A 25,365-nucleotide genomic window follows, 5' to 3' on the forward strand; every position below is an offset into this window, starting at 1 on the left:
AATACCAAAATCAAAGCCTTGGAAGTACGACAACAAAAATCAAAACTCCAAAAATAATGGATATAAACTTAGAAATTGGTATAAGCCATTTTCAAAAGAGTGTTCGAAACAAAAATACACTTGAATTAAAGCATGAGTAAATTTACAAAGAGATATTTTTGATTAGGAGAAAAAAATTTAATCCGAATTTGTTTGATTCACCTCAAATCCACTATTTGGTTTTTTTCTTTTTTTGTTTCAACAATTTTTCAATAATTAAAGTAATTACTTCACACTTCATATTTGGAGGTTACCTTAAACTCGAAATTAATGGATCAGACGAAATTAGAAATTTTTGGTTTCACAATATATGTATTTCCCGATCCATGGGCTTCTCTGGCAAACGAGTTGGCGTTTCAGCTGCTAATAGTAATTGGTTGCTTCTAACATTGAGCCTCTGCTCCTTGGCTTTTATTTCTGTGCTTTCGATGCAATCATTAAAGCTTAAAATAGTTTAAAAAATGTCTTCCAAGAAATATTTATAAATGAAGAAAAGTCTATGAAGTTCCAAGTCTTTCATCAGAAAAAATGTGGCAGTTTATGTAAATCGACTACAGTTGTTGATGAGCTGTTAAAATTGATAGTTATGAAGCCTGCTATTCCTCGCGTCTACCCTTTTGGGGCTAGGTAACATTATCTTAACCAAATTCGACATGATGTTTTCCTAAATCAAAATTCAATTTTGACGAAAAGCTGTAAAACTTTTTGTGTTTTAGATCTAAGAATGAAAGATTTGTAAGTCACATACGCAACTGCACACAGATGAGTTGGATCTCGGCTGGCTCAATAGATTTCGTCTGCTGAAAATTTTTTTATTAGAATTAATTGCGAAATTATTAACTGATTTTTTTCATTTGCCCATACTTGAAATACGGAAATGCACAAAGTTTTATCAATAAAAATTTATAAAATATAAAAATGTAGATATGCTCATATGTAGAGGGTGATCAACTTAGCGGTATTGTATTTTAAATTGAAGGAAAACAACGAAAATTCAAATTAATTGAGCAATCTTTATTCTAATTCTGTATAACCGTTCATGACATTTATTTTTTAAAGCTTTTCGTAAGAGTGTTCAGGCCATTGACCGGAACGTTCTTCAGGATGTCGGTACAAAACTTTTGGATGGCCTCTACGGGCACAAAACATTTTCCTTTCATGGCCAAATGCAATTTTCCGGGTAGGTAGAAGTCACAGAGAGTCATATCAGGTGAATACGATGAGTGATTGATGGTTAAAATGCGATTTCTAGTTAAAAAATCAGTCACAAGAGTGGATAGACGAGATGGTGCATTATCATGCAATAAGCGCCAGCTTCCTCCTTCGCGGTATTCAGGGCGAATTCGACGAAAGCGATGCAACAAAGGCTTCAAAACACCGAGATAGAAAATTGCATTGACGGTTTGGCCCACTGGCACAAACTCCTTCTGTCTCACACAACGACTTGATTTTTGACTTCTCCACACGCGATTTTTTGGGTGGTGACTCTTCTGGGACTTCCATTCGGCACTTTGACGCTTAGTTTAAGGTTTATGTTGGAAACACCACATTTCATCGCCATTTACAATCATTTACAATGTTGAAAAGGAAGTTCTCGACTTTTCTCGCCTCTTTAATGCAGTCTTTCGAACGTTGAATTCTGAGCAGTTTTTGGTCCTCAGATAACTTGTGAGGAATGAAAAGTGCACAAACCTTTCGTAAGACCAAATGATCAGCAGCTAAAATGCGATAAATCGATGTTTTGGAGATATTCGACTGCGATTCCATGAATTTCAACCATGGTTTCCGTTTAGTTTTGATAATTTTACGAACAATTTTGATGGAGTTTTCAGTGATTACTGATTTTGGGCGGCCCGTATGAGGGAACCACTCATGAACTCTGGCACGAGATAGACAATCATCGCCATAAAATTTTTTCATCGATTCAAATGGTTCGGTAAACGTATTACCGATTTTAAAACAAAATTTGATATTAGCTCTTTTTTCGAAACCATTTTTGTACCGATGACAGAAACATGCTGACACTTTAGACGCAATAACTTCGCTTCCACTGAACCGAATGTCACCAAGCTTTCATTGGAAGTCAGCTAGGGATGTAACTTCCAACGCACTAACTCATTAAAAACATTTTTATGACGCCAGTCTTGTTTATTTAGGACTTCACCTTGTATATTCGCTTTCCGACTGTCTGTCTATTGCTATCAGTTTTATTTATTTTAGTTTGGGATAGCTATGGACATATGATAGGTACGTTTATGCTTAGAATGATGAGAGGAGCCGATTGAGGCAAGTCAGTCCGCCCCTCCGTGGAATGTACAATATATACATTACACGAGTTATTCACGAGTTCATTTATTTTAATTAATTTTTTGGCACACATATTACCCTTTGAGGAAGGTAGTTTATGGGGGAAGGTAATTGAAAATGGGCGAAATCGGTAAATAAATGCGTCCTCCTGCCATATAATGGTTATTTTCAAAAAAGAAAAAACGGTACATCTTTATTATAAACGCAGCACAGTGACTCATATTCGGTACAATTGATGAAATAAAAATCAAAAAAACTAAATACCAAGAAAGTAAGTCTTTGAAGAATGTGCTTGGTCACAAACTTTTTCATAACTTTGAGAATCTTTCTAACGACTTAATAAAAACCACCCAGATTTAATAAACGTATTGCGCCCCAGCTTTTTTAGATCCGTCATAATTTTTGCCAAAATCGGATCTATGCCCACTTTTTTCTATAAAAAGACTAAATTTTCGTGCGTCTGATGTTACAAGATATAATGAAGCCAAATTAATTTTTGCTGAAATGTGCACGGTAAATAAAGTTCGGTCAGACCAAATATAATCTTCCTTGCTTGTTTTTGATAGTTTTTTCTGGACTAACAAACTTCATCTAATGTTTGCCCAATTTTTCATTTCCCTCCAAATAAAGTTTTGTTTTCAACAATGATAATTTCATTCGGCCGATGTACCACTTACTGCCGAATCATGTCTTTACATTCGGAAATATGCTATAGTTGCAGGTGAGTGAGCCCCGAGAATGTGCTGGATGAGCGAGCAATTCATCAGTGGTTCGTTGACCTGACCGTTTGTTTTTGTTTTTCAAAGCATTTTCCAAACTATGCAACAAATTTCACTTAATATGCGCCGGTTTTCGTTGTACGCTTCTGAAGACAGTTTATGTGAGGGACACCTCATGCATCCTAAAAAAACTATCACCATCACTTATTGGCCGACAGAGCTATCTTTACCTTCTTCGATGTTGATACGGTGTTTGATTGAAAAGTAATGAGCCTTATTTTTTTTAAGCAGTTTTATTAAACCTTTTGGCTTATACAACAAATATCCTTCAAAATAGGACCTTTGAGCGTCAATGCACCGCTGGTAGCGGTCCTTCCACTGCAGGAAACATTTTTTAAACTCATCCGCCGGAATCTCGTTCAATTCGGCTGTCACAGTTTTTTGGATCGCCTCGATGGAGTCGAAACGTCTCCCCTTCAGCTTTCTTTTCAGGCGCGGGAACACGAAGAAGTCCGGAGGGGACAGGTCCTGGCTGTAGGGAGGGTGGGGAAGCACCGGAACCCCCATCTTGGCCAATGCAGAGGTGCAGAGGAAGGCGGTGTGCGCCGGCGTGTTGTCGTGATGAAGGGTCCAATTGACGAGGTCAGGCCGAACCCGGGCGACACGGCTTTTCAGCCGAAGGAGCACTTCTTTGTAAAACAGTGCTTCCTGGAGGAAGCTTTACGCAAAATTTAATCGAGTAACGTTGCTCCAACGATCGCTGCATTTTCGCCACTGCAAAATCCTAACACACTTTAAAACAGCTTTCACGCGCGGATCGGTGTTGACTGCACCGCTGTTGCCAGCGAACTAGGACCGGTTTATAGTGGAAGGGGATGGTCCAACGATCATTTTCCCCCACCAGCCGATTCGGTTAATCGCTTGGCAGACGCTCCGCGCGGGAAGTCTCATTACTTTTCAATCAAACCCTGTATGTCAAAAGAACTCAACGATCTCCACTGCATATGGAAAATTGTGTTGAGTCCATCACAAGCCGCGAAGACGCAGTCGTATTAAGAATGAACCTTGCCAAATGCTTCCTTAATTCATTTTCTCTGGCGAGCCTGTAGCCTATTAATGCTCACGCACCTTCACCCGCTAATCGTCCATTTTATTTGTTTATTTCTATGTACAGGGTTGGCCATATTAAACTGACCCATTAAGTAACCCTATAACTTTTTACTGTAATTTGAAATCTAAGGTTTACGTCAACAAGCCAAAGACACTAGGCGCACTTAAGGCCAATATCCGACGGGAAATAGCCGCCATATCGGCCGAGACGCTGGCCAAAACTATGGAAAACGCCGAAAAACGGGCACATTACGCTATACGAGCTAAGGGCGACCACTTGCGCGATATCATATTCAAAAAGTGATGTAAACGAATCTCCTTGAACTAAATTAAATGTTTTTCACAATGAAACACAAAAAAATGTTTCTTTTTCCATATTTTTTTAATAATCACATGGGTCAGTTTAAGATGGCCAACCCTGTACATATCCAAATACGTGCTAAGGGCGACCACTTGCGCGATATCATATTCAAAAAGTGATGTAAACGAATCTCCTTGAACTAAATTAAATGTTTTTCACAATGAAACACAAAAAAATGTTTCTTTTTCCATATTTTTTTAATAATCACATGGGTCAGTTTAAGATGGCCAACCCTGTACATATCCAAATACGTGCTAAGAGCGACCACTTGCGCGATATCATATTCAAAAAGTGATGTAAACGAATCTCCTTGAACTAAATTAAATGTTTTTCACAATGAAACACAAAAAAATGTTTCTTTTTCCATATTTTTTTAATAATCACATGGGTCAGTTTAATATGGCCAACCCTGTATATCGTGGATTTTATCGGTAATTTCTGATTGATGACTCCAATTGGGCGACTAGAATAATAGGCGTCGTCTGTGCTGGTAAATTAGTGGTGAATACCGAATGGTAGCCACGCACCAACCTTTTGCCCTTTTGTACAGTGGTTAAATCCATTGAAATACATATATTAAATGTAAAATACGATGTTTTTAATTTAAGTGGTTTGTATTTTAGAAGAATTAAAACTAGTTAACAAAAAGCAACAAGTAGCTTTATCACAACGATTTAAGCAACAGGGATATGGGCACCCTGGGGTTGGAATCCGTTTTTATCAGCAATGTAGTCCACTCTGTATTGTTGACCATCATCGCCTACGTAAGAGTAGAAGCCACGTACCACGATGGCCTCATCCTCGCTACCTAGATCTTCCACTGTACCCTGCTCTTGGGCCGCTTTTCCATCACTGGTCTCCACACTTTAAATACAAAGAAAAAAAAAGAGAAAACAATTCATTTTAAAATGTCGGTCAAAAGTTATGCTGTTTGATTTTACCATGATTGACTTACCTGTATTGGTAGCTCAATGGTTCAACCTGCGAATCATAACGTACGGTTTCTGCGTCCTTTTGTGGTGCTGCTAAGGCAACAGCGAATAAGGCGAAAAATACAATGACGAATTTCATTTTGGAGATGCTAAGCGTGTGTGATCGCTTTGAACGACGAAAGGTTTGCGAATGAGTAAACTATGGATGCAACGCGGCAATTTTATAGCGCTCGATTGAGGCAGTTAAACCTAGATCGTATGCAACTCTAAACATACTGCAAATATAATAAATACCATAAAATCTGTAGTAGGAGGTGTTACAGTTGGTATGAATATATCATTCAAATTAGGCAGATAAGCTTGTTAGTGGGGCTTGTAACCAAAAAAAAAAAATAAATAAAAAACACTAAAAATGCAGTAAACGAATTTCGGACCAAATATATGCAAATGAGATGTATGTATATTCATATTTATGGGCAGAAAATATAAATACTAAAAACTAGCGTGTTCACATGTTGAGTGGCTGATTGACTACATATCACAATTATAAAAACTATTCATACAAAAATAAATAAAACATTTAAGTTTTTTAAAGTAAAGCAATTCGTATTAAAATAACTCAATATTTCTATGCCGGTCTAGAAGTGATGTGTAGCTGTTTTCATTTAAGAAACGCATTAATGGGCTTGCCGGTGCTAGTCAACAACCCATCGCTATTTGCAGTAATAGTATTTCGATGATTTCTTGTATGTTTTTTTTTTACTAGAAATAGCTTGCGTACCCATGACCCTCGCATAACTAGCCGATAAAGCACGCAGGAACCAATGAACCGATTTTAGCCAAGTTCAACAAATCACGCCAGTAGTTTCTTCCACGTGCTAACCAACGTCAATTAGAAACGCCAAATGAGGCGAAGTTCGGCGCCACTTGGTTTTTCCAAGGCAATAGAGTCACTGGGTACGTCCAAGATACTGAAAGTATACCGTCTGTCTATCACAGCATGGTCGGTTTCATTGGAATTGATCTAAAAGTTCCCGAAATATATTCCGAAAATTGAAAATATAAGTTAATTTCTCAAAAATATTCCTCTCCTTCAAAGTATTACCCATCAACTGCAAAGCAGTTATGCCAGCGTTTGATTCAACTCTCGAAACATTTCGAAACTCTATTTTTGGTATATCCATCAGAGCCGTTTTCCATTTTTCCATTACTTCCTCTCGTTTCCCGTAGTAGGTTTTTGGTTTTGACTCGATTAAACAGAAAAAAATTGGAGGGCGCCATATCAAGTGATTTCATCGCGTCTCCAGTAATGATCCGTTTCATGTAGGTCGTATTGGAATCAAATAATGAAAATCATGTATTTTGGCCATAATAACGCAATCTCTTTTTTGCATGTAGTTCATGCAATTCGGGATCAACAATTCAGTAACACGGCGCAAACCCAAATCATTAACTTCAGTGTCCTGAACGGATCCGTAAGCAACGTTAAAGTCCTCTGTTAGCTCTCTGATTAATTGTCGGTTATAGACCAACTTTCCTTTCGCTTCATTGAAATTTCATCAGTTTTCGATGTCGACGGTTTGCTACTACGTCCGTAGTCCTCCATGAACTCACGATCTCTTCTAAAGCCTTCATGCTACTCGCAATCGACTGTTTTCTTTAAAGTATCATTGTTGGAAATGTCTAAGGTATCCGCAACATTGAACCCATTTTTAGCACAAAATTTAAAACAAACTCGTTGTTACAAGTGCAGATTCATTTTGAAAACTGTAAGAAACACGTACAGCGGTAGATTTACTCAAGATGATGTATCTTTTACAAATGTCAAGCTATAGCGCTAAAATTCTGGTACGAATGTTAATCTCCAATGTGGCAAAGCTAACAAAAAGACATAACTCAAATGAGTTGACTTAGAGCGTCCCTGGTGGTTGTTCCGAGAACTTTTTAGTCAAATTGATATATTAGAAAAAATTTCGAAATCAAAAATTGCGCTTCAAACATATTTTCGGCATTATGAGGTTTTTGAAATTTCAACAATTTAAGGTTTTCGTTTCAGATAGGGCGGTGAAGAATAATATTGAAAATTATAACCACAAAACGAAACTTGAAACAGGTTGGCTGATGCTGGAGAGGCACTGTATGCTCTGTCTTTTCTAAATCGGGTAAAATGACTAAGGGGATGAAATTGCTGGTTAATGAGGACAAAATCGATCATATTCTGTCTTCTGTAAGTATGCAATGCATTCGCGTTTGTTGACAGCTACTCTTTTGAAGTAGTAGAGGTATCAGGAGGGTCTGCAATACGTGGATACACTTTTGAGCTTTGCTTATCAGTTCACTACAGAAGTCTTTTTAAAAGTCGATCAAATCAAAAGTGTTCAAAAGTCATGATATTTTTTTGTGCAAATTACTACAATTACTCTAAAATCCATTACTGTCTGCACAGGAGCATAATAATTTTGTTCACATAAAAACAGGCCTTTTGTTCCACCTAGGAACCATGGGCAAATATATTCATATATAACAGCATAAAGGAATCGAAATATACGAAAATACACAGAATGATGGGAGAATTCAATTTAATCATGTCTGTCTGTCCGAGCAATAATTTATATATTTCATTGAGATTTATTAAAATATTACCATTTTCCTTGGTAAGATAACGGTAATTTTCAATAAAGAAAAAATCTTGATATCCTATTATATATGGACCAATCTCAAAGGTGGCATAAAAGAAGAACTAATAAAAAGACACACTACGCTAGTAAAATTTTGTAGAATGGGAGGTGCCATTAGCTACGACGTAATTTTTAGTGAGATGGGATAAAATTGAAATAAGATTGTAAAATAAATATAATTGGCGCATACATTTCTGCTAAGTGTTTGACTGCACTCCTCCTCCTATTTGTGGCGCGCGTCTTGATGTTGTTCCACAAGTTGAGGGTGCTACAGTTTTATGCCGATTCCGAACGGCAAATGGTCTTTATGAGGAACCTTTTCATATCTGACAAATACTAAGAGGTTTGCCATTGCTTGCAGATAGGCGGCATTTTTGCCGTTTCATGAACGGAGATTCGCACCTATGCACTCCCGAATAGTAGTCACGTACTGACTCATTCGGCTCCGGCGGCCGCGGATAAAACTTAAATCCTAGTTTTTATATGTTAGGATTAAATTTCTGTTTCTCCATCTGATGCTACAAGCTATAACTTTCTTTGAATATGACTTTGCTGAATTCCAAAAATTAGTAAAATGTGCGCGTGTAATATTTGGCTTTGCATGTAATTTATTATCTAACTATTGGGGCCATCCCGTTTTAACTCATTGTTTTGTGAACATATAATATTTACATATGTAAAATGTGGTAAACATACATATGTACATCTTTAGATAACATTTGGTATTTGCGAATTTCTTGTTCGACCTGCCCTCGGTTTGCATCTTTTATGCGCACCGACAATAGCAGCATAGTTGGGCAGTTGGAGTAGGTCGATGATCATTGGTTACGAAAATGACTTTGCTATTGAACAAAAGAAATGAGTGCATAAGAAACTCGTTCTCCAAATGTGAGCGTGACGTCGTTTTGTCGTAGCCAATTAACGCATTACAACATTCGGCATTCGGTGCGGCTGCATGAAATGGAACGCCTAAAAAGATGTTCACAGACAAAGTAGAGACACAATTTTGATACTGAAAGACAAAAGATAAACAAAACTATGTCAAAAGCGCCCAAAAATTTTTGCAGTGACCGCAAGGGTATCCAAAAACCTGAAAGCAAAAACGAAGAGAAACACACCAACAATAAGACTATTCGTTTCTTTTGTGGCTGTTATAAATACTCTGTCACATCATCAAATTATCATCATTAGCTTTCCAGCAGTCAACAACATTTCAGCAGTACTCAAAACCGCTACTTATTTGTCCTTGTGCCAAAATGAAATTCCTCATTGTTTTTGTTGCTCTCTTCGCCATCGTCTTGGCCAACTCTGATCAAGATGCTCAAATTTTGCGTCAAGATTCCAATGTAGAACCACTGAGCTACCAATATGCGTAAGTACCAATATATGTATGCACAAATAATTGAAGTAAATTATCTATGATATGCAGTGAAACTGAGATGTACAATAATAACATATTTGATTTTGTAGGCAAGAAACCAGCAACGGTATCAAATCACAAGAATCCGGACAGGTTCGTTATTTGGGCACTGAACAAGAGGCCATCGCAGTTCAAGGCTCATACTCGTATGTCGGTGATGATGGCCAAACTTACACCGTTAACTACATTGCCGACGAGAACGGTTTCCAACCCCAGGGTGCTCATATCCCTGTTGCATAAATAGTTTCAGGAATACAAAGCTGAAATGTTGTTGCCTAGTTGTAAATAGTGGATAAATAAAATCAATATATACATATATTGAAAAAAAAAATTGTTATTATTTACAAAAGGCGTAGACTTGGGTTAGAAATCAACATCATCATCAGGGTACTTTACAGCTCGGGGTGAGCTTTAGCTTCATTCACAATTTTATTCCAGGCGACACGATTTTTGGCTGTTACCCTCCAGCTGTTTACGTGCACCTTTTTCAGGTCAATGATGACTTGGTCTAGCCAGTGCACCTTTGGGTATCCTCATGCTTTCGAAACCAGCGGATTACAAGTGGTGAAGGTTTTTTGTGAGCGGTCATTGTTCATGTGTTCAATAAGACCCAGCCTTGTCATTTGATGGGCTTAATAACATCTTCGCCTTTGGATAAGGCTAACAGTTCGTCCTGGTACCGTATTCTGTATGCGCCATCACTTTTCGGGGGTGGTAAACTCTTTCGTAGAATTTTCTGTTCGAAAAATTTTAGGCGTTGCTTATTTGCGTGAGTAAGTGTCGATAATTCACATCCATTAAAAAAACGGGCGTATTATCGCTTGGTAAATTCGCAGCTTGCACCTCCGTATGAGAACTTTTGTGTGTGGCGTTGCTTGTCTGCCATCGGACGCATCCCCAGGTGGCGGATCGGTAGGGCATTCACCGTAGATATGCGGGGTAGGTGGGACAAAAAATTCTACCGGCGGACCAAAACAAGCACACATCTGCTTAGAGGTGCAATAGATCTCCTATCACCATGCCAGGGTAGACGGGCTACCAACCTACCTATCTGATACTCCTAAAAAGGTATTATTTCTTTGACTTGTATCTGCATAAATATTGTCCGCGTAGAAAATAAGAACATATACTCGTAGAATGTGATAAATCAGTATTCCCGGATAGAAAATATGATGGATATTTTTTATGAGGAGGTTTTTCATGACAGAAATACACTCGGATCTTTGCCATTGTCTGCCGAGCGCCGACCGCTATTAGAAAAAAACGTTTTCTTAATTTTGGTGTTTCACCGAGATTTAATCTACGTTTTCTCTGAATTCCGAATGGTACTCACGCACAAACCCATTCAGCTACGGCGGCCGCGTAAGCTAATAGAAACCATAAATACCTCGTTCACTGAACCATGTAGAAGATTCTTAATTCAGACGAAGTCGAACTTTACACATCCTTTCGCACGTTTTGATTAAAATTACCGTATTGAGATTGTTGCTCTATAGTAGAAGATATTCCGACCAATTTTAAAATCTCTATAGTCACATTGCCTTCTATGGTATCAGCACTTATACTGAAGAAGTGACTGGGAACATGACATCATTGTGAGAGACTCCAATCTTCTCAGATGACACCAAAATGGATATCGAAAAGGACCGGGTGTCTGCTCTTAGCAACTCCATAGAGATCCTGGTTTAGAGCTAGAGCTTACAAATTTCGAGAATACCGTAGTGCTTTTCAGGCTTGGATTTAAATTAGTGTGTGCAGTTTTAAAATTCGCATTCATCATAGACAATCAAGCTACGTTGAAGGCGCTTAGATTAGATATAACTAACTCAATAATTTGGAAAATTCCAACAAACTCTTCGACAGAATATCGCCAATATATGTATATAGGGTCCTGGGACATAATGGAGTTCAGTGAAATGAAGAAGGAGAACAGTGAAATGAACGGTTTTGAAGGATTTGAAGAATTCAGCCCAAGCATACGAACTCTTCTAAGGTTCCCGCACACTTAAATTGAGGAGAAGCGGGTTTCGTTGGAATGGCTGTTTGGATTCGCCAATTAATAGAGATGACCTAATGGCATGTTGGGGGGATATCACAATAGGCACTAAGTGAATTCGTAATAAGAGCCGCCTATCTAATCTAGTGAAATCTATACCGAAGTGTATCAAGTTTTTTTTCAAATTTAAATGTATGTGATTTCAAAGCATGCTAGAATAAAGCATATCTCGCAGAATAATAGAGACTTATTGCGCATGTAACCGAATTTAGAAGTGGGCGATGTAGGTATAAAAATATATTCCCGTAGTTTCTAGGTGAAATAAACTACCTTATAAACAAGTTAAAACTAGATTTATTTAATACTAAGAGTTTGAGTTGTCGCTAAGTGCGACCTGCTTGTAGCGCTTCTGCTTCCACTAGTCGCCTCCACGTAATAGATGACATCTCCGACTGCCTTGCGGGGCTACTATTCGGATCTCCATGGATTTCAAGATAAACGGGTATCCGCTATGTCAATGCCCAGAGATCGGTAATAATGATGGTATTACGCCAGAAAACGCATATAACTTTGCGAAGATTGCAATTGATAAATACCTGTAGTGTCTTTTGGTGGGGTCTCACACTCACCTCTTTGGGTGTTAGACCGAGCTCCTCCTCCTATTTGTGGCAGAGAAGACTCCAAAATATTGGTTGGAGTAGTGGCGGGACATTGTCTCACCCCACATCACGCAGGATTAGTCCAGAGCGAGGCTTGTAGCGCAGGCAACGAAGCGGGTGTTAGGGGCACTTTGCAACATCTACTTTGCCCTGGTCGTTTTAGGACTCGACAGATGTGCCAGGGATCAACATATTTTTCATCCTTGAAGGATATTGCAGGCAATAGGCTGAACGGATTGTTAAAACTCACTAAAACGTGCAATACGAACTACATAATATAATAGTTCGACTTCAAATTCATGACACTGATAACACAATGGACCCCAAAGGAGTTCTAACCTAGCAAACTCACAGCTATCAAAACCATTACTTGTATGGTCAGATGTACGGGCACAAATTTAGTCTTAATATGTAAAAATCATGGCTTTTGTACGATCTAAATAATATTTATACCAGATCTAAATAAGGTGGAGTGCAATACGTGAACCAAATTTGGGCGAGTCTTTATAGAGATACATATACCCAATAGTAGGCATGGCAACGCTGATCCCTGAAAATTTTACTTTTTTCCATTGTTTCTTCCCATCACAATTTTGGTATATACATATTTATTTTATATGACTATATTTCTCTTGTGAAATGGAGGTTGCAGGTAACCCTATAGAAACTGTGCAGGAATTTACTTACCTCGACGGAAAAGTTTTCCCGGGCGGTGGCACGGATGTAGACATACGCTCCCGAATCGAAAAACCAGAGAGGCATTCGTTTTGTTGAATTCTGTGTGACGACACAACAACAAGAGTTCCAGTTTAAAGGTTAGAGCCTTCAAGTAGAATGTGCTGTCGGTAGCTCTATCTGGAAAATCACCATAGCGGTGGTCAGTCGCTTACAAGTTTTTGTCAACCGCAGTCTAAGGATTATATTTGGATTTTTCTGGCCAAAAATAATGCCAAACAAGGAATTGCTTAAAAAAGCAAACATGAGCCGCCAGATATTTGGATTAGAAGACAGAAATGGAATTGGTCACACTTTACGCAAGGAAGACGGTAATATAGCGAAGAAGGCAATGGAATGGAGTTCACTAACAGCGACTGGAAGAGCCTCTTGTAGGCTAAGGGAAACATGGAAAAGAACTGTGGATTGCGAGACGGCTCAACTCAGGTTAAGCTGGAAGCAGGTGAAGGCGTTATCCAGTAATCGGACGAGATGCCGCGTTGGGGTTGTTGATGTCCTGCTAGGGATTCAAGGAAATACTGATGAATATGATATCTATCTTGATTGCTTTATGTGGTTGCCGATGGCCGTTATATGAACAAAAATATAACAAAAATTAAAAAATGTGAGATTTACGAAAATGTTCGAAAATTTCACTTTCCTCAATATTCATCATTTACATAGGAACTAATTAGTTTTTTTTTCTTTTTCTTTAAACTAGCAAATATCAAAAATTATGAAAAATGCTAGGCAGCATCTTGCTAACATAAAGGAAATTATGTGAGTGTAAAAGTACCCACTTGTGAAACAACATCAAGACGCACGCCACAAATAGGAGCAGAAGCCCGGCCAAACACCCAAAAAGGGTGTAAGCGACAATTATATATATACTTATATATATATAAAAGTGCCCACACTTTTTTCGAAAGATTTCGGGAACGCTTCGTAGACAAAAAAAATTTAAAAAATTGTTTTTTCCAGTAAACTACTGTTTTCTTAATCTAATTAGCTCCTAAAAATAGAATAGTTTCTACTTCATTTCTGATAAAGTATTTCACGTCTTTAACACAATTTATTCATGCTTGCACTTCATTAATTTTTTCGTTTGCTTTTCTTTCACACGTATGTATGTAAGTATGTACTTAAACCTAGTTAACACAATGAATATAAAATCGCTGGATATGCCCGCTCTGTAAACGCTGTAGGTATTGCTGCTGTTGTTATGTATTCAAACTTGTCAGTACTCGTTCGGATTATTGATGTAGATAGTTTTATGTTAGCAAAGGAACGATCAAGTTAAATCATCTTAAACACGTGGCAAATGTGCGCCCTCCGGTTGGAAACCATTCTCATCGGCTATATAGTTGACCGTGTAAGTTTGACCATCATCGCCGACATAGGAGAATGACCCACGCACTACAATCGCCTCTTGTTCCGTGCCGACGTCCTTCAATTTGCCTTCCTCTTCATGCAGTTTGCCATCGCTAGTCTCCACTCTGATATTCGGTATGTAGGTTAGCGGGACATCAAGGAAACGAAGAAGATATGAGCAAAGAAAGAGCAAAAAATGTATTGACGTAATTAGTGTTAAATGCAAAATCATTATTGCATCTTGACCTTGTGACGTGACACACTCTCAAGTGAATGGAGCCATCGAAACTTGCCAATTCGCATACACGCACATTCACACACTTCATACACACTTTCGTATGTACATTTTTATTTCACTTACAGAAATTTATATCCCTCAGGCTCCACGTCTGAATCGTAACGCAAAACCTGTACTTCTTGTTGAGGTGCAGGCGCAGCCATGGCGGAGGCGATGCAAACAACAACAAATAAAATAGCACACTTCATCTTTAATAAGATTGCGTAATCTTTTTAGTGTAAATGGGACACTTCCTTCTTTTTCTTTAGCACACACAAGCACACGCGCTTAATACGGGAGGTTTTCGTTTCGAAGGAGAAGGTTTTCTACGTGGGATCAGGGTTTTTGTTTTGGTTTTAGTAGTTGGAGTGTTGGATGGCTGGCTGGACGATTGGTCGGTTGATTGGTTTGTTGGTTGATTGGTTAGTTGTGACTCGTCGAAGTACTGAAAAATTAATGCTAGCCTCTGCCTTTTATTACAGACATTTTATACTCGTCGCGTGTGCACGTTTTAATGCCGGCGGAATACTCGTAACTTTAAGTACTCCCATTCGTAATGGATGGCAACTCGATACGCTGGCAGTATAGACAGACAAAGTGGCAACAGCAACAAAAACCAACCAGCGCTGCTTACAGCTAATTGTAAATGTATACATACATGTACATACACATACCTACATACAGTAGTAAGTACAAATGCAACACCCATCATTCGCCAATACAAACAACAATAAAAATAAAATGCACTCGTGTGATGCTGCTGATGTGAGGTGTGTGAATTTTGCAATCTTCAACAGGAATATTCACGCGTATTGTCGAAAAGTAGAAAAAGTGCCGAAAACTTGTTTTCATGCTTCTTAAGAAAAAACAGAACTGCATCTACATATGCATGTGCATGCTATGGATGAGCATTGTCTGGGGCTGACAACATGAACAGATCGAACCTTAAGAAAACTTAATTTTACAAAACAACAAATACAAATTTTCAAAATATTTAATTTTTCAACCAACTTTTGCTTTCATTTACGCTTTATATGTAAATTCCTCCATTTCCTTCAATAAACGAAGGTTGTTGTTTACGTATTGTAAAGAAAGAAAGCATATTTAACGTGGAGTTTCAATTTATGTTGTTGGTTTGAAAGAAGAAACAGCTCATTCAGTAAAAAACGTTGTAGATACATTTTAATACAGACTTCTTTAGTTCAATAACTTTAATCAAATCCTTTTCTATGTTTTTGATGCCCTCCAAAGAACAATTCTTCGGGGTCCCCAATGAGACATTAACTTCATTGCTGACTTTTTCGTTCGATTCAAATACTCCTATTTATTTATACTTGACTGGGTGCGATACCCAACCCTTAAACCGTCTTTGTGGGCTGCCACACTAACCTCGGCTTTAATTAGAAATCTGTATTGGAAGAAAAGCAGCTGAGTCTATGGAAATAGTGAAAGAAAAAACAGTATGTATCCTGATTGAGCTGACAGAAGAATACTTTCGAACAATAGAAGACTCGTATAGAGCCTTGTAGTGATAGACATGAAATGCTTTTAAGCTGTGTAAATCTAAATAGTTGCATTTGTATACTACTTTGATAAAATTAAATGTCCACGAATTCGTCGGCACACTGTAGGTGGATTATACCAACTTTGTGGAACTCAACTTGGCAGCGGATGGCGAAATCTCTAGTGCTCTCACCATGAGTGAATACCCCATGGAGGAAAAAATATCAGCAACTACCACTTAAAGTTAATATGCTAAAGCTGCGATTGAGGATTCGTGAGGAAATGGGTTCGAAGAAGCACAAATTACAACTGAAGGTGATACTAATTCGCTGAAACCCATAACTGGCAGGCAGACTGTGATAGTTGCAAAACAAAAGCAGCCAATTGTCGCAGAAAGTTCTAAAAATGGTCTCTTCCCTAATAACCTAGACAGACGGTGGGGTTTTGACGTCTTAATTCGAAATTATCTCAGGATTTAAGTGCAACTAATGTGTATTGACTAATAGACTGAATTCTCGTAATTTTAGCGGATTTAGAGAATTTTCTGAATGCAAAATAATGAAACTTTTCAAGATATGATCAAGAAAGACTGAAAACAATCAGGAGCGATGTGGGGAGCATAACAGGAGTAAGTATTTTACGAGTATAGCAATTTCGTTTCATTTTTAAGTTTAACAATGCGTTTTTCCAAATTCAGAAGGCGAGCAGAAAGAAACGTTCAGCCTTCACAGAGCGGACTGAGATGCTATGGATACAATGCTAAATTTGAGAAAGAGCAATTTAAGAGTTTTTTAAAACAAATAATTATTTTTTAGTATCAGGGCAGCTAATACTCGTATTTGGAGCCTGCGATCCATCTTTTACTGGCAAAACTATTCAATAAACAAATCAGCTGTTCATTAATCCGCGTAACAACCGTCTGTTACACCACAATTTTTATCAGAATTAATTGCGCTGGTAATCTTGTCTGTGCCGGGCACGCCGTTTTTCGAGATCGAGGAAAAGTAGTCTGCAAAAGCAAAAAGTCATAAGAAAGAAAACTTCTTACCAGAAACAACCAAAGTTACTCGAAGTGAAAGGAAAAGTACAGGAAAACTGAGATTGGTGTATGACCATGCCCGCACTTTCAAAGTACATCCTGATGCTTTCTAATACCGAAATCAACCAGAAGTTGCACAAGAAGATTCAGCTGAGCAACCACAACCGAGAATATAACTTTTCCAATTATTATTGACTGCGCGACTGTGAGGTCACGCTCGCTGGAACTAAGGCAAAGTTGCGTCAGACAATTTACGGGATCAAAACCCATATGTACATTTATACATCTTTTGTGGGTTGTTTGGCTGAGCTTCTCCTCCAGTGTTGAGTGGTACGTGTTTTGATAATTTTTGCACATATGAAAGGGCTCGAAATTTTATGCTAACTATATTGGGATAAGGGCAGATGGTTTTTTATGAGAAGCCAAAATACATTCAGAGATTCGCCATTGATTGCAGAGGGGTGACTACTATTGCAAAATAATATTTTCTAGCATTTATTTATTTGCCCGCAGCGGGTTTCAAATCTGTGCACCACTAAATGGTACTCACAGGCCAAGCTATTCGGCAAAGTCTGTTTTGAAGCAAGTTATGGATTTTGACAAAAAAAATGTTCTTGATATTATTTCTAAAAAGGCCTGGTTATTGAAAATGTTATCATTGAATGAAATGTATTTTATATGTGCAAGTTTGCTATTTGTGATTGCACATATGATTACCCTCGTACACACATACTCTAGCAAGTATTGCAAATACACTTAACTCGAACCAAAACTTTTAAAAGTGAACTTTGGATTTTTACGAGCATAACTTACCAATGTTTGAGTAGAGATATACCTTCATATACTACCTACATAGCACAATCCATACACACATACACGCATATATATATATATACCATGTAAGTACATATGTATCAGAAAAATTTTGCCCCTTCATTTGCTAGATGTCAAAAGGCCAAGTTATTGTGTGCACTTGATGAGTGATTGAACGAAAACTAGCTGGCATGTGGCAAATGTGCGAAGTGAATTTTGCGTAGTTGTGGCGGTCAAATAGGTTGGGCAGCAGCAGCACCAGCAGCATCACTAGTAGTCACTCATCGGATAAGCGTCTACTGAGCCAACTGGTCGGATGCGCTCCTTTTTTCTTGTTATTTTATTTCATTTAATTGCGATTTTTTTTGTTTTTGGTACTAATCTTGAGTTGTCAGTCAGTTACAAGATAAACAGGCCACCGGCAATAATCACAGCATCCAATTGTGCGCTAACCTACTTCTATCAAACTAAACATCACCAATATAAGCAAAAATTTACATGCTAAGGCTCATAAACGTAAACTTATTTAAGCCTGTTATATATCTATGTACCCATACGAGTACATAAGTACACACATTGAAGTATTCGTACATCTATTTGTGTAGTTTTATGTTTATGTTTACATACTTATGCATGTACAGTGTAGTCTTGTTTAAGTGAACTTTTCGTTGTATAGACGTTTCATAATAACCAGGTTGTTCGCTAAATAAAGACTAACATTTCATATTTGGATTGTAAACCTAAAAAAACGTATTGACATTTGCATTGGAGCTTTCTGTTAAAGTCCATTTTTCAACACCAACTTAGCTTATTGACGGCATTTAGATTGGGTTATATTAAGTGCTTTCCAAAATTGGGCCCCAAAATATTTTTTATAAGCAATAAAAAAGATGCTGCAGCCTCCAAAGAGAACATTTATAGAAAATCTGTGATATCACTCTTAAAGTAATCGAATTTTTTGATGCTGCAACATCAATGGTTTCGTCTTAATTAAGAGATTTTGTGAGTGACCACAATAGTTTTTCTAATAGAAAAAAGTTTTTCAAAAAGCGACTGCTCCTTGTCTACTTACAATATAACAACTGATTGCGTTTGGAGGTGGCAACAAGGTGTTTCTTAATACAAAATACTAATAATTGGCGCGTACACTTCTGTTAGGTATCTGGCCGAGCTCCTTCTCCTATTTTTGGTTTGTGTCTTGATGTTATTCCACAATTGCAGGGGCCTTCAGTTTTAAGCCGTCTCCGAATGGCAAATGGTTTTTATGAGGAGCTTTTTCATGGCAGAAATATCAGGTCAGTCCATAAGTTTGTGCGTTTTTTAAAGGTGGTTTTAAAATTAATAAAAAAGATGTATAAAGTTTTTATTAATCAATAATATATTTTCCTTCATTATTAACAATGTCTTCCCAACGTTTAGGCAAATTTTTAATTCCCTGCTCAAAAAATTGTTTGCCCTTGTATCCAAAATACGTTTCGATATCCTTTTTTATAGCTTCTTTTGAGAAGTAGTTCTTGTTACTCATATGGAATTGAAGTCCACGGAAAAGGTGATAATCACAAGGTGCAATATCCGCAGACTATGGGGGATGCGGCATTAGCTCTCATCCGAGCTCGTTCAGCTTGCCTAATGTTTGCCTTGCGGTGTGAGGTCTTGCGTTGTCGTGGTGAAACAAAACTTTGCGTCTATTCACTAAAGACGGTCGATTTTTTTAACTGCCTCATTCAGGTTTGATAACTGATGGGAATAATAATCAGCAGTTATCGTCTGGTTTGGTTCCAGAAGTTCATAATAAACACTACCGGTCATATCCCACCAAATAGACAGGGTAATCTTCTTGGGGTGAAGGCCATCTCTAGGGGTCGGTTCTGGTGTTTCATTTTTATCTAACCATTGACGTTTGCGAACAGGATTATTGTAAAGGACCCTTTTTTCATCGCCAGTAACGATACGGTTAAAAAACTTTAATTTTCAAGCCGTTGCAGCAGCTGCGAACACGCATTCACTCTCTGCTGAAGGTTGGCGACGGAAAGTCTATAGGGAACCCATTTTCCCAGCTGTGAAACCTTTCCCAACTGAGCCAGGTGCCTGTGAACTATTCCATGCGATGAATTTAACCTCTGAGCTATCATATCGACTGTCAATTTTGGCTCAGCTTCCACGAGTTCGAGCAAGGCGTCGGAGTTAAAGACTTCAGGACGACCAGCGCGCGGGGCATCCTCCACGTTGCACTTCCCAATTCGGAATTTTGAAAACTACTTTTGTGCAGTCCTTCCACTCACGGTATCCTCTCCGTGAACAGTGCTTATTTCTCCAGCAGCAGTTGTTGCATTTTTACCACTTTTATAAAAAAATACAAAATATGCCTCTTATACGCGTTCGAAGATTCGAATGCACAATATATCAAAGAAAATATAAATAGTTCCGTTATTTTCCGCGAATAATTTTTTGTATGCAAAAATCGTACAAAAGTTAAATTATGGGTAAAATACACACGAACTTATGGACTGACCTGATTTTACATTCGAAAAAAAAAAAACTGTTTCTATTATTTATACTTTTTCTTACCTTTCACATTATTTATCAGGGACATTATTCGAAATCATTCTTGGAATTTTGTTTTTGCTATATTAACCCTGTTTATTCTGCAGAGTACCCAATATAAAAATTTCGATGTTCACTCTTTCGGAATGTTCGTAGCTTTGAGGATTCATTCTAGCCAGACTATGCTGTACTTATGTACATCCAATTGAAAAGCCAGCTTTGCATTCGCACGCGGGACAAAGCGGTTATTTGCCAAAATACATAAGCCTATTCGTATTTGTTACTTTTCAGTTAAGAGCACAATTCGCAATGAGAGTTTTATGAGTTGCTTACAAGCGCATTATTCATAATTTTCTATGATGCCAAAAAATTTTACGTTTATGCTGTTGTTTTTAACGCGTTATTATCGTGGCTTAATTGACAAAAGAATGCATAAGGCAGTATGAGTTAATATATTTTGAGCTCCTCTATATTTGTGCGAATAAAATGCAATTTCATAAGTTTTATGTCTATTACCGGAATTGTATAGTGCGGCTATTGACTTGTGCTAAAATTCACGCAGTAGTAACTACAGAGAGTAGTCAAGCAATTGGCATGCTCCAAATGATAAGCATTGAATAAAGATTTTTTAGCATTCAGATATTTTTATCACAAATTTTCAATAATTAACCAACATTTTATTATTTATAAAAGAAATTTTTTATCACAGAAGCTTTCATATTTTGCTTTTTGCTTCCTTGGTCTGTACCACCACTAAGAATGCCATTTTTCGGGGTCTTCATACGAGTATGTAAGCAAAGGATACCGGCGCTTTCCCGAAGCTAGGTTTTTGATTTTGTTACAATTTATTGTTAAAATGGGTAACATATACTATGGTATTTTAAATCATAACATTCAAACAAAAAATATAATTTTTAGCAATTAATTTATTAATTAATTTACCTTATTGACAAGTGAAAAATACACGCGAAATTCTATAAACTTAAATCTTTAATATTTTATACCAAAGTTATTGTAATTGCCATACAATTATTTGAAATCGCTGTTTGAGGTCGATATTAAATATCTTTAGTTGTAAAGTGCAAATGATTAAATGCACTTATGTAAAAACCGAAATTCTAACCTAGTTATTTAAATATAATCACCCAGTTTATAAAAAAACTGTCATTTTAATAACCTTAATTTTTAGTTAAGTTTAAGTTTTTATCAAAGTGTGACCTTTAGGTAGGTAGGTAGGTTGAAGTACCACTCTGGCATTCCCCAAGTAGCACTAAAGCGTCGTTTTGATACCATTATGAGACCTCCAAGAAGTAGAAGAAGATTGATGGGGCTTAGGTTGGCACACTGCTCAATTGGCTGCCAAATCTGGTCATTTAGAGGAAAAGTGCTCTCCTCCTCTGAAAGGTTCTCACAGCTTCTGCAATGGGGGTTAAATTGTAAACCCAACTGTTCCACGTGTGTGCCGATCGTGACTGGTAAACACAGCTACAAGTTTGGAAATTGAATGGCATGGAGTCGCCAGGAGTTTCTTAGCGTCGTCAAAGCCTTAATTGATATTTATTTACTATTGGAGAAAATGTTAATATCTCCCTCTCTCACACGTTTTCTAAGCATTTTGCATACCTGCAGGACTGCAAAGACTTCTGCTTGGAAAACATTATTAGTATTTGGCAATTTTGAGGAAATAGATAAGTTGGCTGGTTAAGAGAAAACCTCTATCCCGACACTCAATTCCATCTTTGAGCCGAAAATGAAGACTTTGTTGTAGGCAGGGGTACCAGCTTCGGTGCAGATTTTCTAATCGTTCCAATCCCGCTTACTTTGAAAGATTGACCTGTCACGATCCTCAAAATCCAGTTTGTGGATTTATCTGAAAATCAGAGCAATACGGTGTTAACTGCACAAAAATGCTACCATGTACGAATGCTTTCCAGAGAGCTGATTGCACTTTGGACAGCGTTGGAAATAACGTAAAAAGCAATGGGAAGTAAGTGCAAAACGACATTCAGGGCAGCACTGCGGCAAGTTCTACATGATCCAGTAATACTAATACATGCAGTACTTTGCAACCTCCCCAATTTAGTGGTATTATAGCCCTTCGGAAGAGCTTCCCACCAAACCAGGCATCCATACGATAAAATTGACAGAACGACATTGTATGTACAACCAAAACACGTCCTGTGGCTTCAGTCCCCATTTTTTGTCGAACATAGATTTGCAGTCGACTCTGAGTCCATACTTAGCAGCCCAGCTCTGAGTACTGTCATGACTGACAAGGACAAGATCCAGGCAGAAATCTATTCTATCTAACGCAGGGACAATTGACTCCGCCCTAACGTTATTAAAAGCAATCTTTATATCTATGACGATCGCCAAACTGAATTATTTGGCCTCCAAAAATCTCGTGACTTTTATGTGGCATCTGTATACATTGCATAAAAAGGCAGCGGATAAGAAGCACCGTTCCCCTATAACACTTATTGCCTGGTTGTTCATAGAAATTCAAATGCTTGCCGGTTCTAACTGCTGCTGCCCTATGAAGTTGATGTAAAATGTAAAAACATGTCTGATGTAAAAAATATACACAACAATCTCGAGATTTGAATCGGATATTCCCGAGATTTTCGCGATTAAAAATGGATGGCGTCCCAGAATCTTAGGGTCCTAGAATTGGCATCTCTACTTACTACCAAGTGTGGCCTGTATATAATGTATTTCTTGATTCAAGCTTTACTTTCCGGCGCTTCGCGCAATTCCGAAATATGGTTTCTAAATAATCTATTGATGTGCTTTTGCGAAGGTGAAGAAAAAGAGGTGAAAAAAGTTGCTTTATTTTAGAAAACAATGATGCATTAATTTGTAATTTCCATTATACTTACAATAGGATTACATAACCATTTACATTTTGTAAATTTTTTTAGAGATTTGCAATTTTTTGTATGATTATTTGCTTTGCATGATCGTGAGTATGTTAAGTGATAATTTTAAGACACGTGCTAATTGCTTGACTATTCAATGTAGTGACTATTAGTAAATTTTTAGTGGTTATTAAACACCATTGCAACCAGTATCTGCTGTCTGCAGTTCTATATTTTCAAGTATAAATACTTGTGAAAGAGGCTGCAAAGCTAAAAAATAAACTTAAAATAAAAAAATATTCACGAATATGGATGAATAATGAATAATTAATGATGCCGTTAACAATTAATATTTATAAAACTTTTTGATAAGAATAAGGGAGGTTTGCCATTGCCTGCCGAGGGGCGACCGCTATTAGAAAAATGTTTTTCTTAGTTTTTGGTGTTGAACCGAGATTCGAACTTACGTTGTCTCTGTGAATTCCGAATGGTAGTCACGCACCACGGCTACGGCGGCGGCTTAGTCAAGATGCTTAGGTAAAATTTCCCACGTAGTTGAAAGACAAAGGTCAACAAGTTGAGAACGATAACGAGTCGACCTTTCGCCGTCTTCTTCTACACTTCGCTCTATGAACTTCGCAAGCAAATTTATTTTTTCAAAGTAAACTTTCATATTTTGAACGCTTTGTTCTGGCTTTAAACAATTCATGATGACTTTGCCAAACCTTACTGAACAGAAATGTCAACATAGCTCTCAGTTGATGAATCATAGTTATCGATAACGATGCCGTGAAACGGGACACCATACAACCACCCCATATAAAGGGTTTTTCAATTGGCGCCTGTCGATTTTGGCGCCCTGTGGCAGCCATTTTGTTTTGGTGACATCTGTCAAATCTTTTGTTTATTATTCAGTTGCTTATGCCAAATCATCATGGCAAGTTACACGATTGAACAGCACGTTCAAATGATAAAACGTTATTATCAAAATGAGTGTTCATTAACGCAAACGTTGCGCGCATTGCGCCCATTTTTCGGTAGACGTGGTGACCCTTCCAATTTCTTAGGGCCCATATTGAACCATATGGACCTAGATGACATGTGGTTCCAGTAGGACGGCGCTACGTGCCACACAGCAAACGCCATTTTATTCCATTCCAACATCTACCCTTAGCGTGAAATGTTGCCTCTTTTATATGAATATAGTCCCTAAACAGCTGAGTTTTATAGTTCTTCCGGTGTAACAAGAAATTAATTTTATTTGTAAAGATTACACCAATGTCGATGGCATTAGCAAATACATTCGTACCAAAGATATTTTACTACGGCTTGGTATTTGGGATATTGGCAGAATCAATAAATACTTATATTCACTTATTCCAAATTGTTTTACGAGATTACAATACTTGCAGGGATGTTGGAGTTCTTAGAGACTAGTTAAAAAACAATTTAAGAGGAATACGATTTCATTAAAGTAAAAATTAAAAAAAGACTTAAAATTACTCTACTTTTACAGTGTTCTATATTATTATTTTTACCACTGTTATAAATCAATTCAATAATTCAACTTGGGACATATAACCAGGAAAAGAATTTGCGTCACAGATAGCAAAGAACGCATGTAGTTTTTTGGCATGACGTAAGTTCGCCTGTGCTACGCGGCCTTCTCTGTTTCAAATAACTAGAAGTGAACGAACTTCAACGAAAGTTAGCGATGAAAGTGCAAAAAAGTTTATTCCCTCACACACTAACAAATTCAACACAACACGTGATAATGTCCCATACAGTAGATAAGTTGCTATAACAATAAATAAATTATGTTAATCCCTTTTTATTAGAAACCAGAAGATAAAATTAAAACTATGATTGTATTTTTTGTTGTATGTATATTACATAAAAGCTATATGTATGTATCTACGTTTATATGATGTTATTAATTGTTTAGTTGACTGCCTGATACTTCGTGAACAGATAAGCTTGAATATACTTAATATGCTACTTTTCTATTATCCTTTGTTCTTTCGC

The 25,365-nt window shown here is 37.5% G+C and overlaps 3 protein-coding genes across 3 annotated transcripts; 1 reads left to right on the forward strand and 2 right to left on the reverse strand.

The window, feature by feature from the left end:
- Nucleotides 1-5,210: 5,210 nt before the first annotated feature.
- Nucleotides 5,211-5,607, reverse strand: LOC129242929 (larval cuticle protein 65Ag1-like). Its single transcript, XM_054879865.1, has 2 exons — nt 5,492-5,607; nt 5,211-5,400 (listed from the first exon to the last, which is right to left on the reverse strand). The coding sequence occupies exons 1-2, from the start codon at nt 5,605-5,607 to the stop codon at nt 5,211-5,213; spliced, it is 306 nt and encodes a 101-aa protein (XP_054735840.1).
- Nucleotides 5,608-9,358: 3,751 nt separating this feature from the next.
- Nucleotides 9,359-9,807, forward strand: LOC129242455 (larval cuticle protein 65Ag1-like). The gene is made up of 2 exons (XM_054879100.1): nt 9,359-9,518; nt 9,617-9,807. Exons 1-2 carry the CDS (start codon nt 9,403-9,405, stop codon nt 9,804-9,806), a joined length of 306 nt encoding a protein of 101 aa, XP_054735075.1. The 5' UTR covers nt 9,359-9,402; the 3' UTR covers nt 9,807.
- A 4,166-nt stretch (nt 9,808-13,973) lies between these two features.
- LOC129241143 (larval cuticle protein 65Ag1-like) lies at nt 13,974-15,047 on the reverse strand. Its single transcript, XM_054877326.1, has 2 exons — nt 14,668-15,047; nt 13,974-14,431 (listed from the first exon to the last, which is right to left on the reverse strand). Exons 1-2 carry the CDS (start codon nt 14,790-14,792, stop codon nt 14,242-14,244), a joined length of 315 nt encoding a protein of 104 aa, XP_054733301.1. The 5' UTR covers nt 14,793-15,047; the 3' UTR covers nt 13,974-14,241.
- Nucleotides 15,048-25,365: the final 10,318 nt, after the last annotated feature.

This window comes from Anastrepha obliqua, chromosome 3, assembly GCF_027943255.1.
Source record: "Anastrepha obliqua isolate idAnaObli1 chromosome 3, idAnaObli1_1.0, whole genome shotgun sequence".
Classification (NCBI taxonomy): domain Eukaryota; kingdom Metazoa; phylum Arthropoda; class Insecta; order Diptera; family Tephritidae; genus Anastrepha; species Anastrepha obliqua.

What these genes read in the sequence shown, in the direction of transcription:
- LOC129242929 (XM_054879865.1), bottom strand. Translation starts at nt 5,607, where the DNA reads ATGAAATTCGTCATTGTATTTTTCGCCTTATTCGCTGTTGCCTTAGCA. An exon ending in CCATTGAGCTACCAATACAG is followed by an intron (nt 5,401 to 5,491) that starts GTAAGTCAATCA and finishes TTGTATTTAAAG; the next exon opens with TGTGGAGACCAGTGATGGAA.
- LOC129242455 (XM_054879100.1), top strand. Translation starts at nt 9,403, where the DNA reads ATGAAATTCCTCATTGTTTTTGTTGCTCTCTTCGCCATCGTCTTGGCC. An exon ending in CCACTGAGCTACCAATATGC is followed by an intron (nt 9,519 to 9,616) that starts GTAAGTACCAAT and finishes TTGATTTTGTAG; the next exon opens with GCAAGAAACCAGCAACGGTA.
- LOC129241143 (XM_054877326.1), bottom strand. Translation starts at nt 14,792, where the DNA reads ATGAAGTGTGCTATTTTATTTGTTGTTGTTTGCATCGCCTCCGCCATG. An exon ending in CCTGAGGGATATAAATTTCT is followed by an intron (nt 14,432 to 14,667) that starts GTAAGTGAAATA and finishes ACCGAATATCAG; the next exon opens with AGTGGAGACTAGCGATGGCA.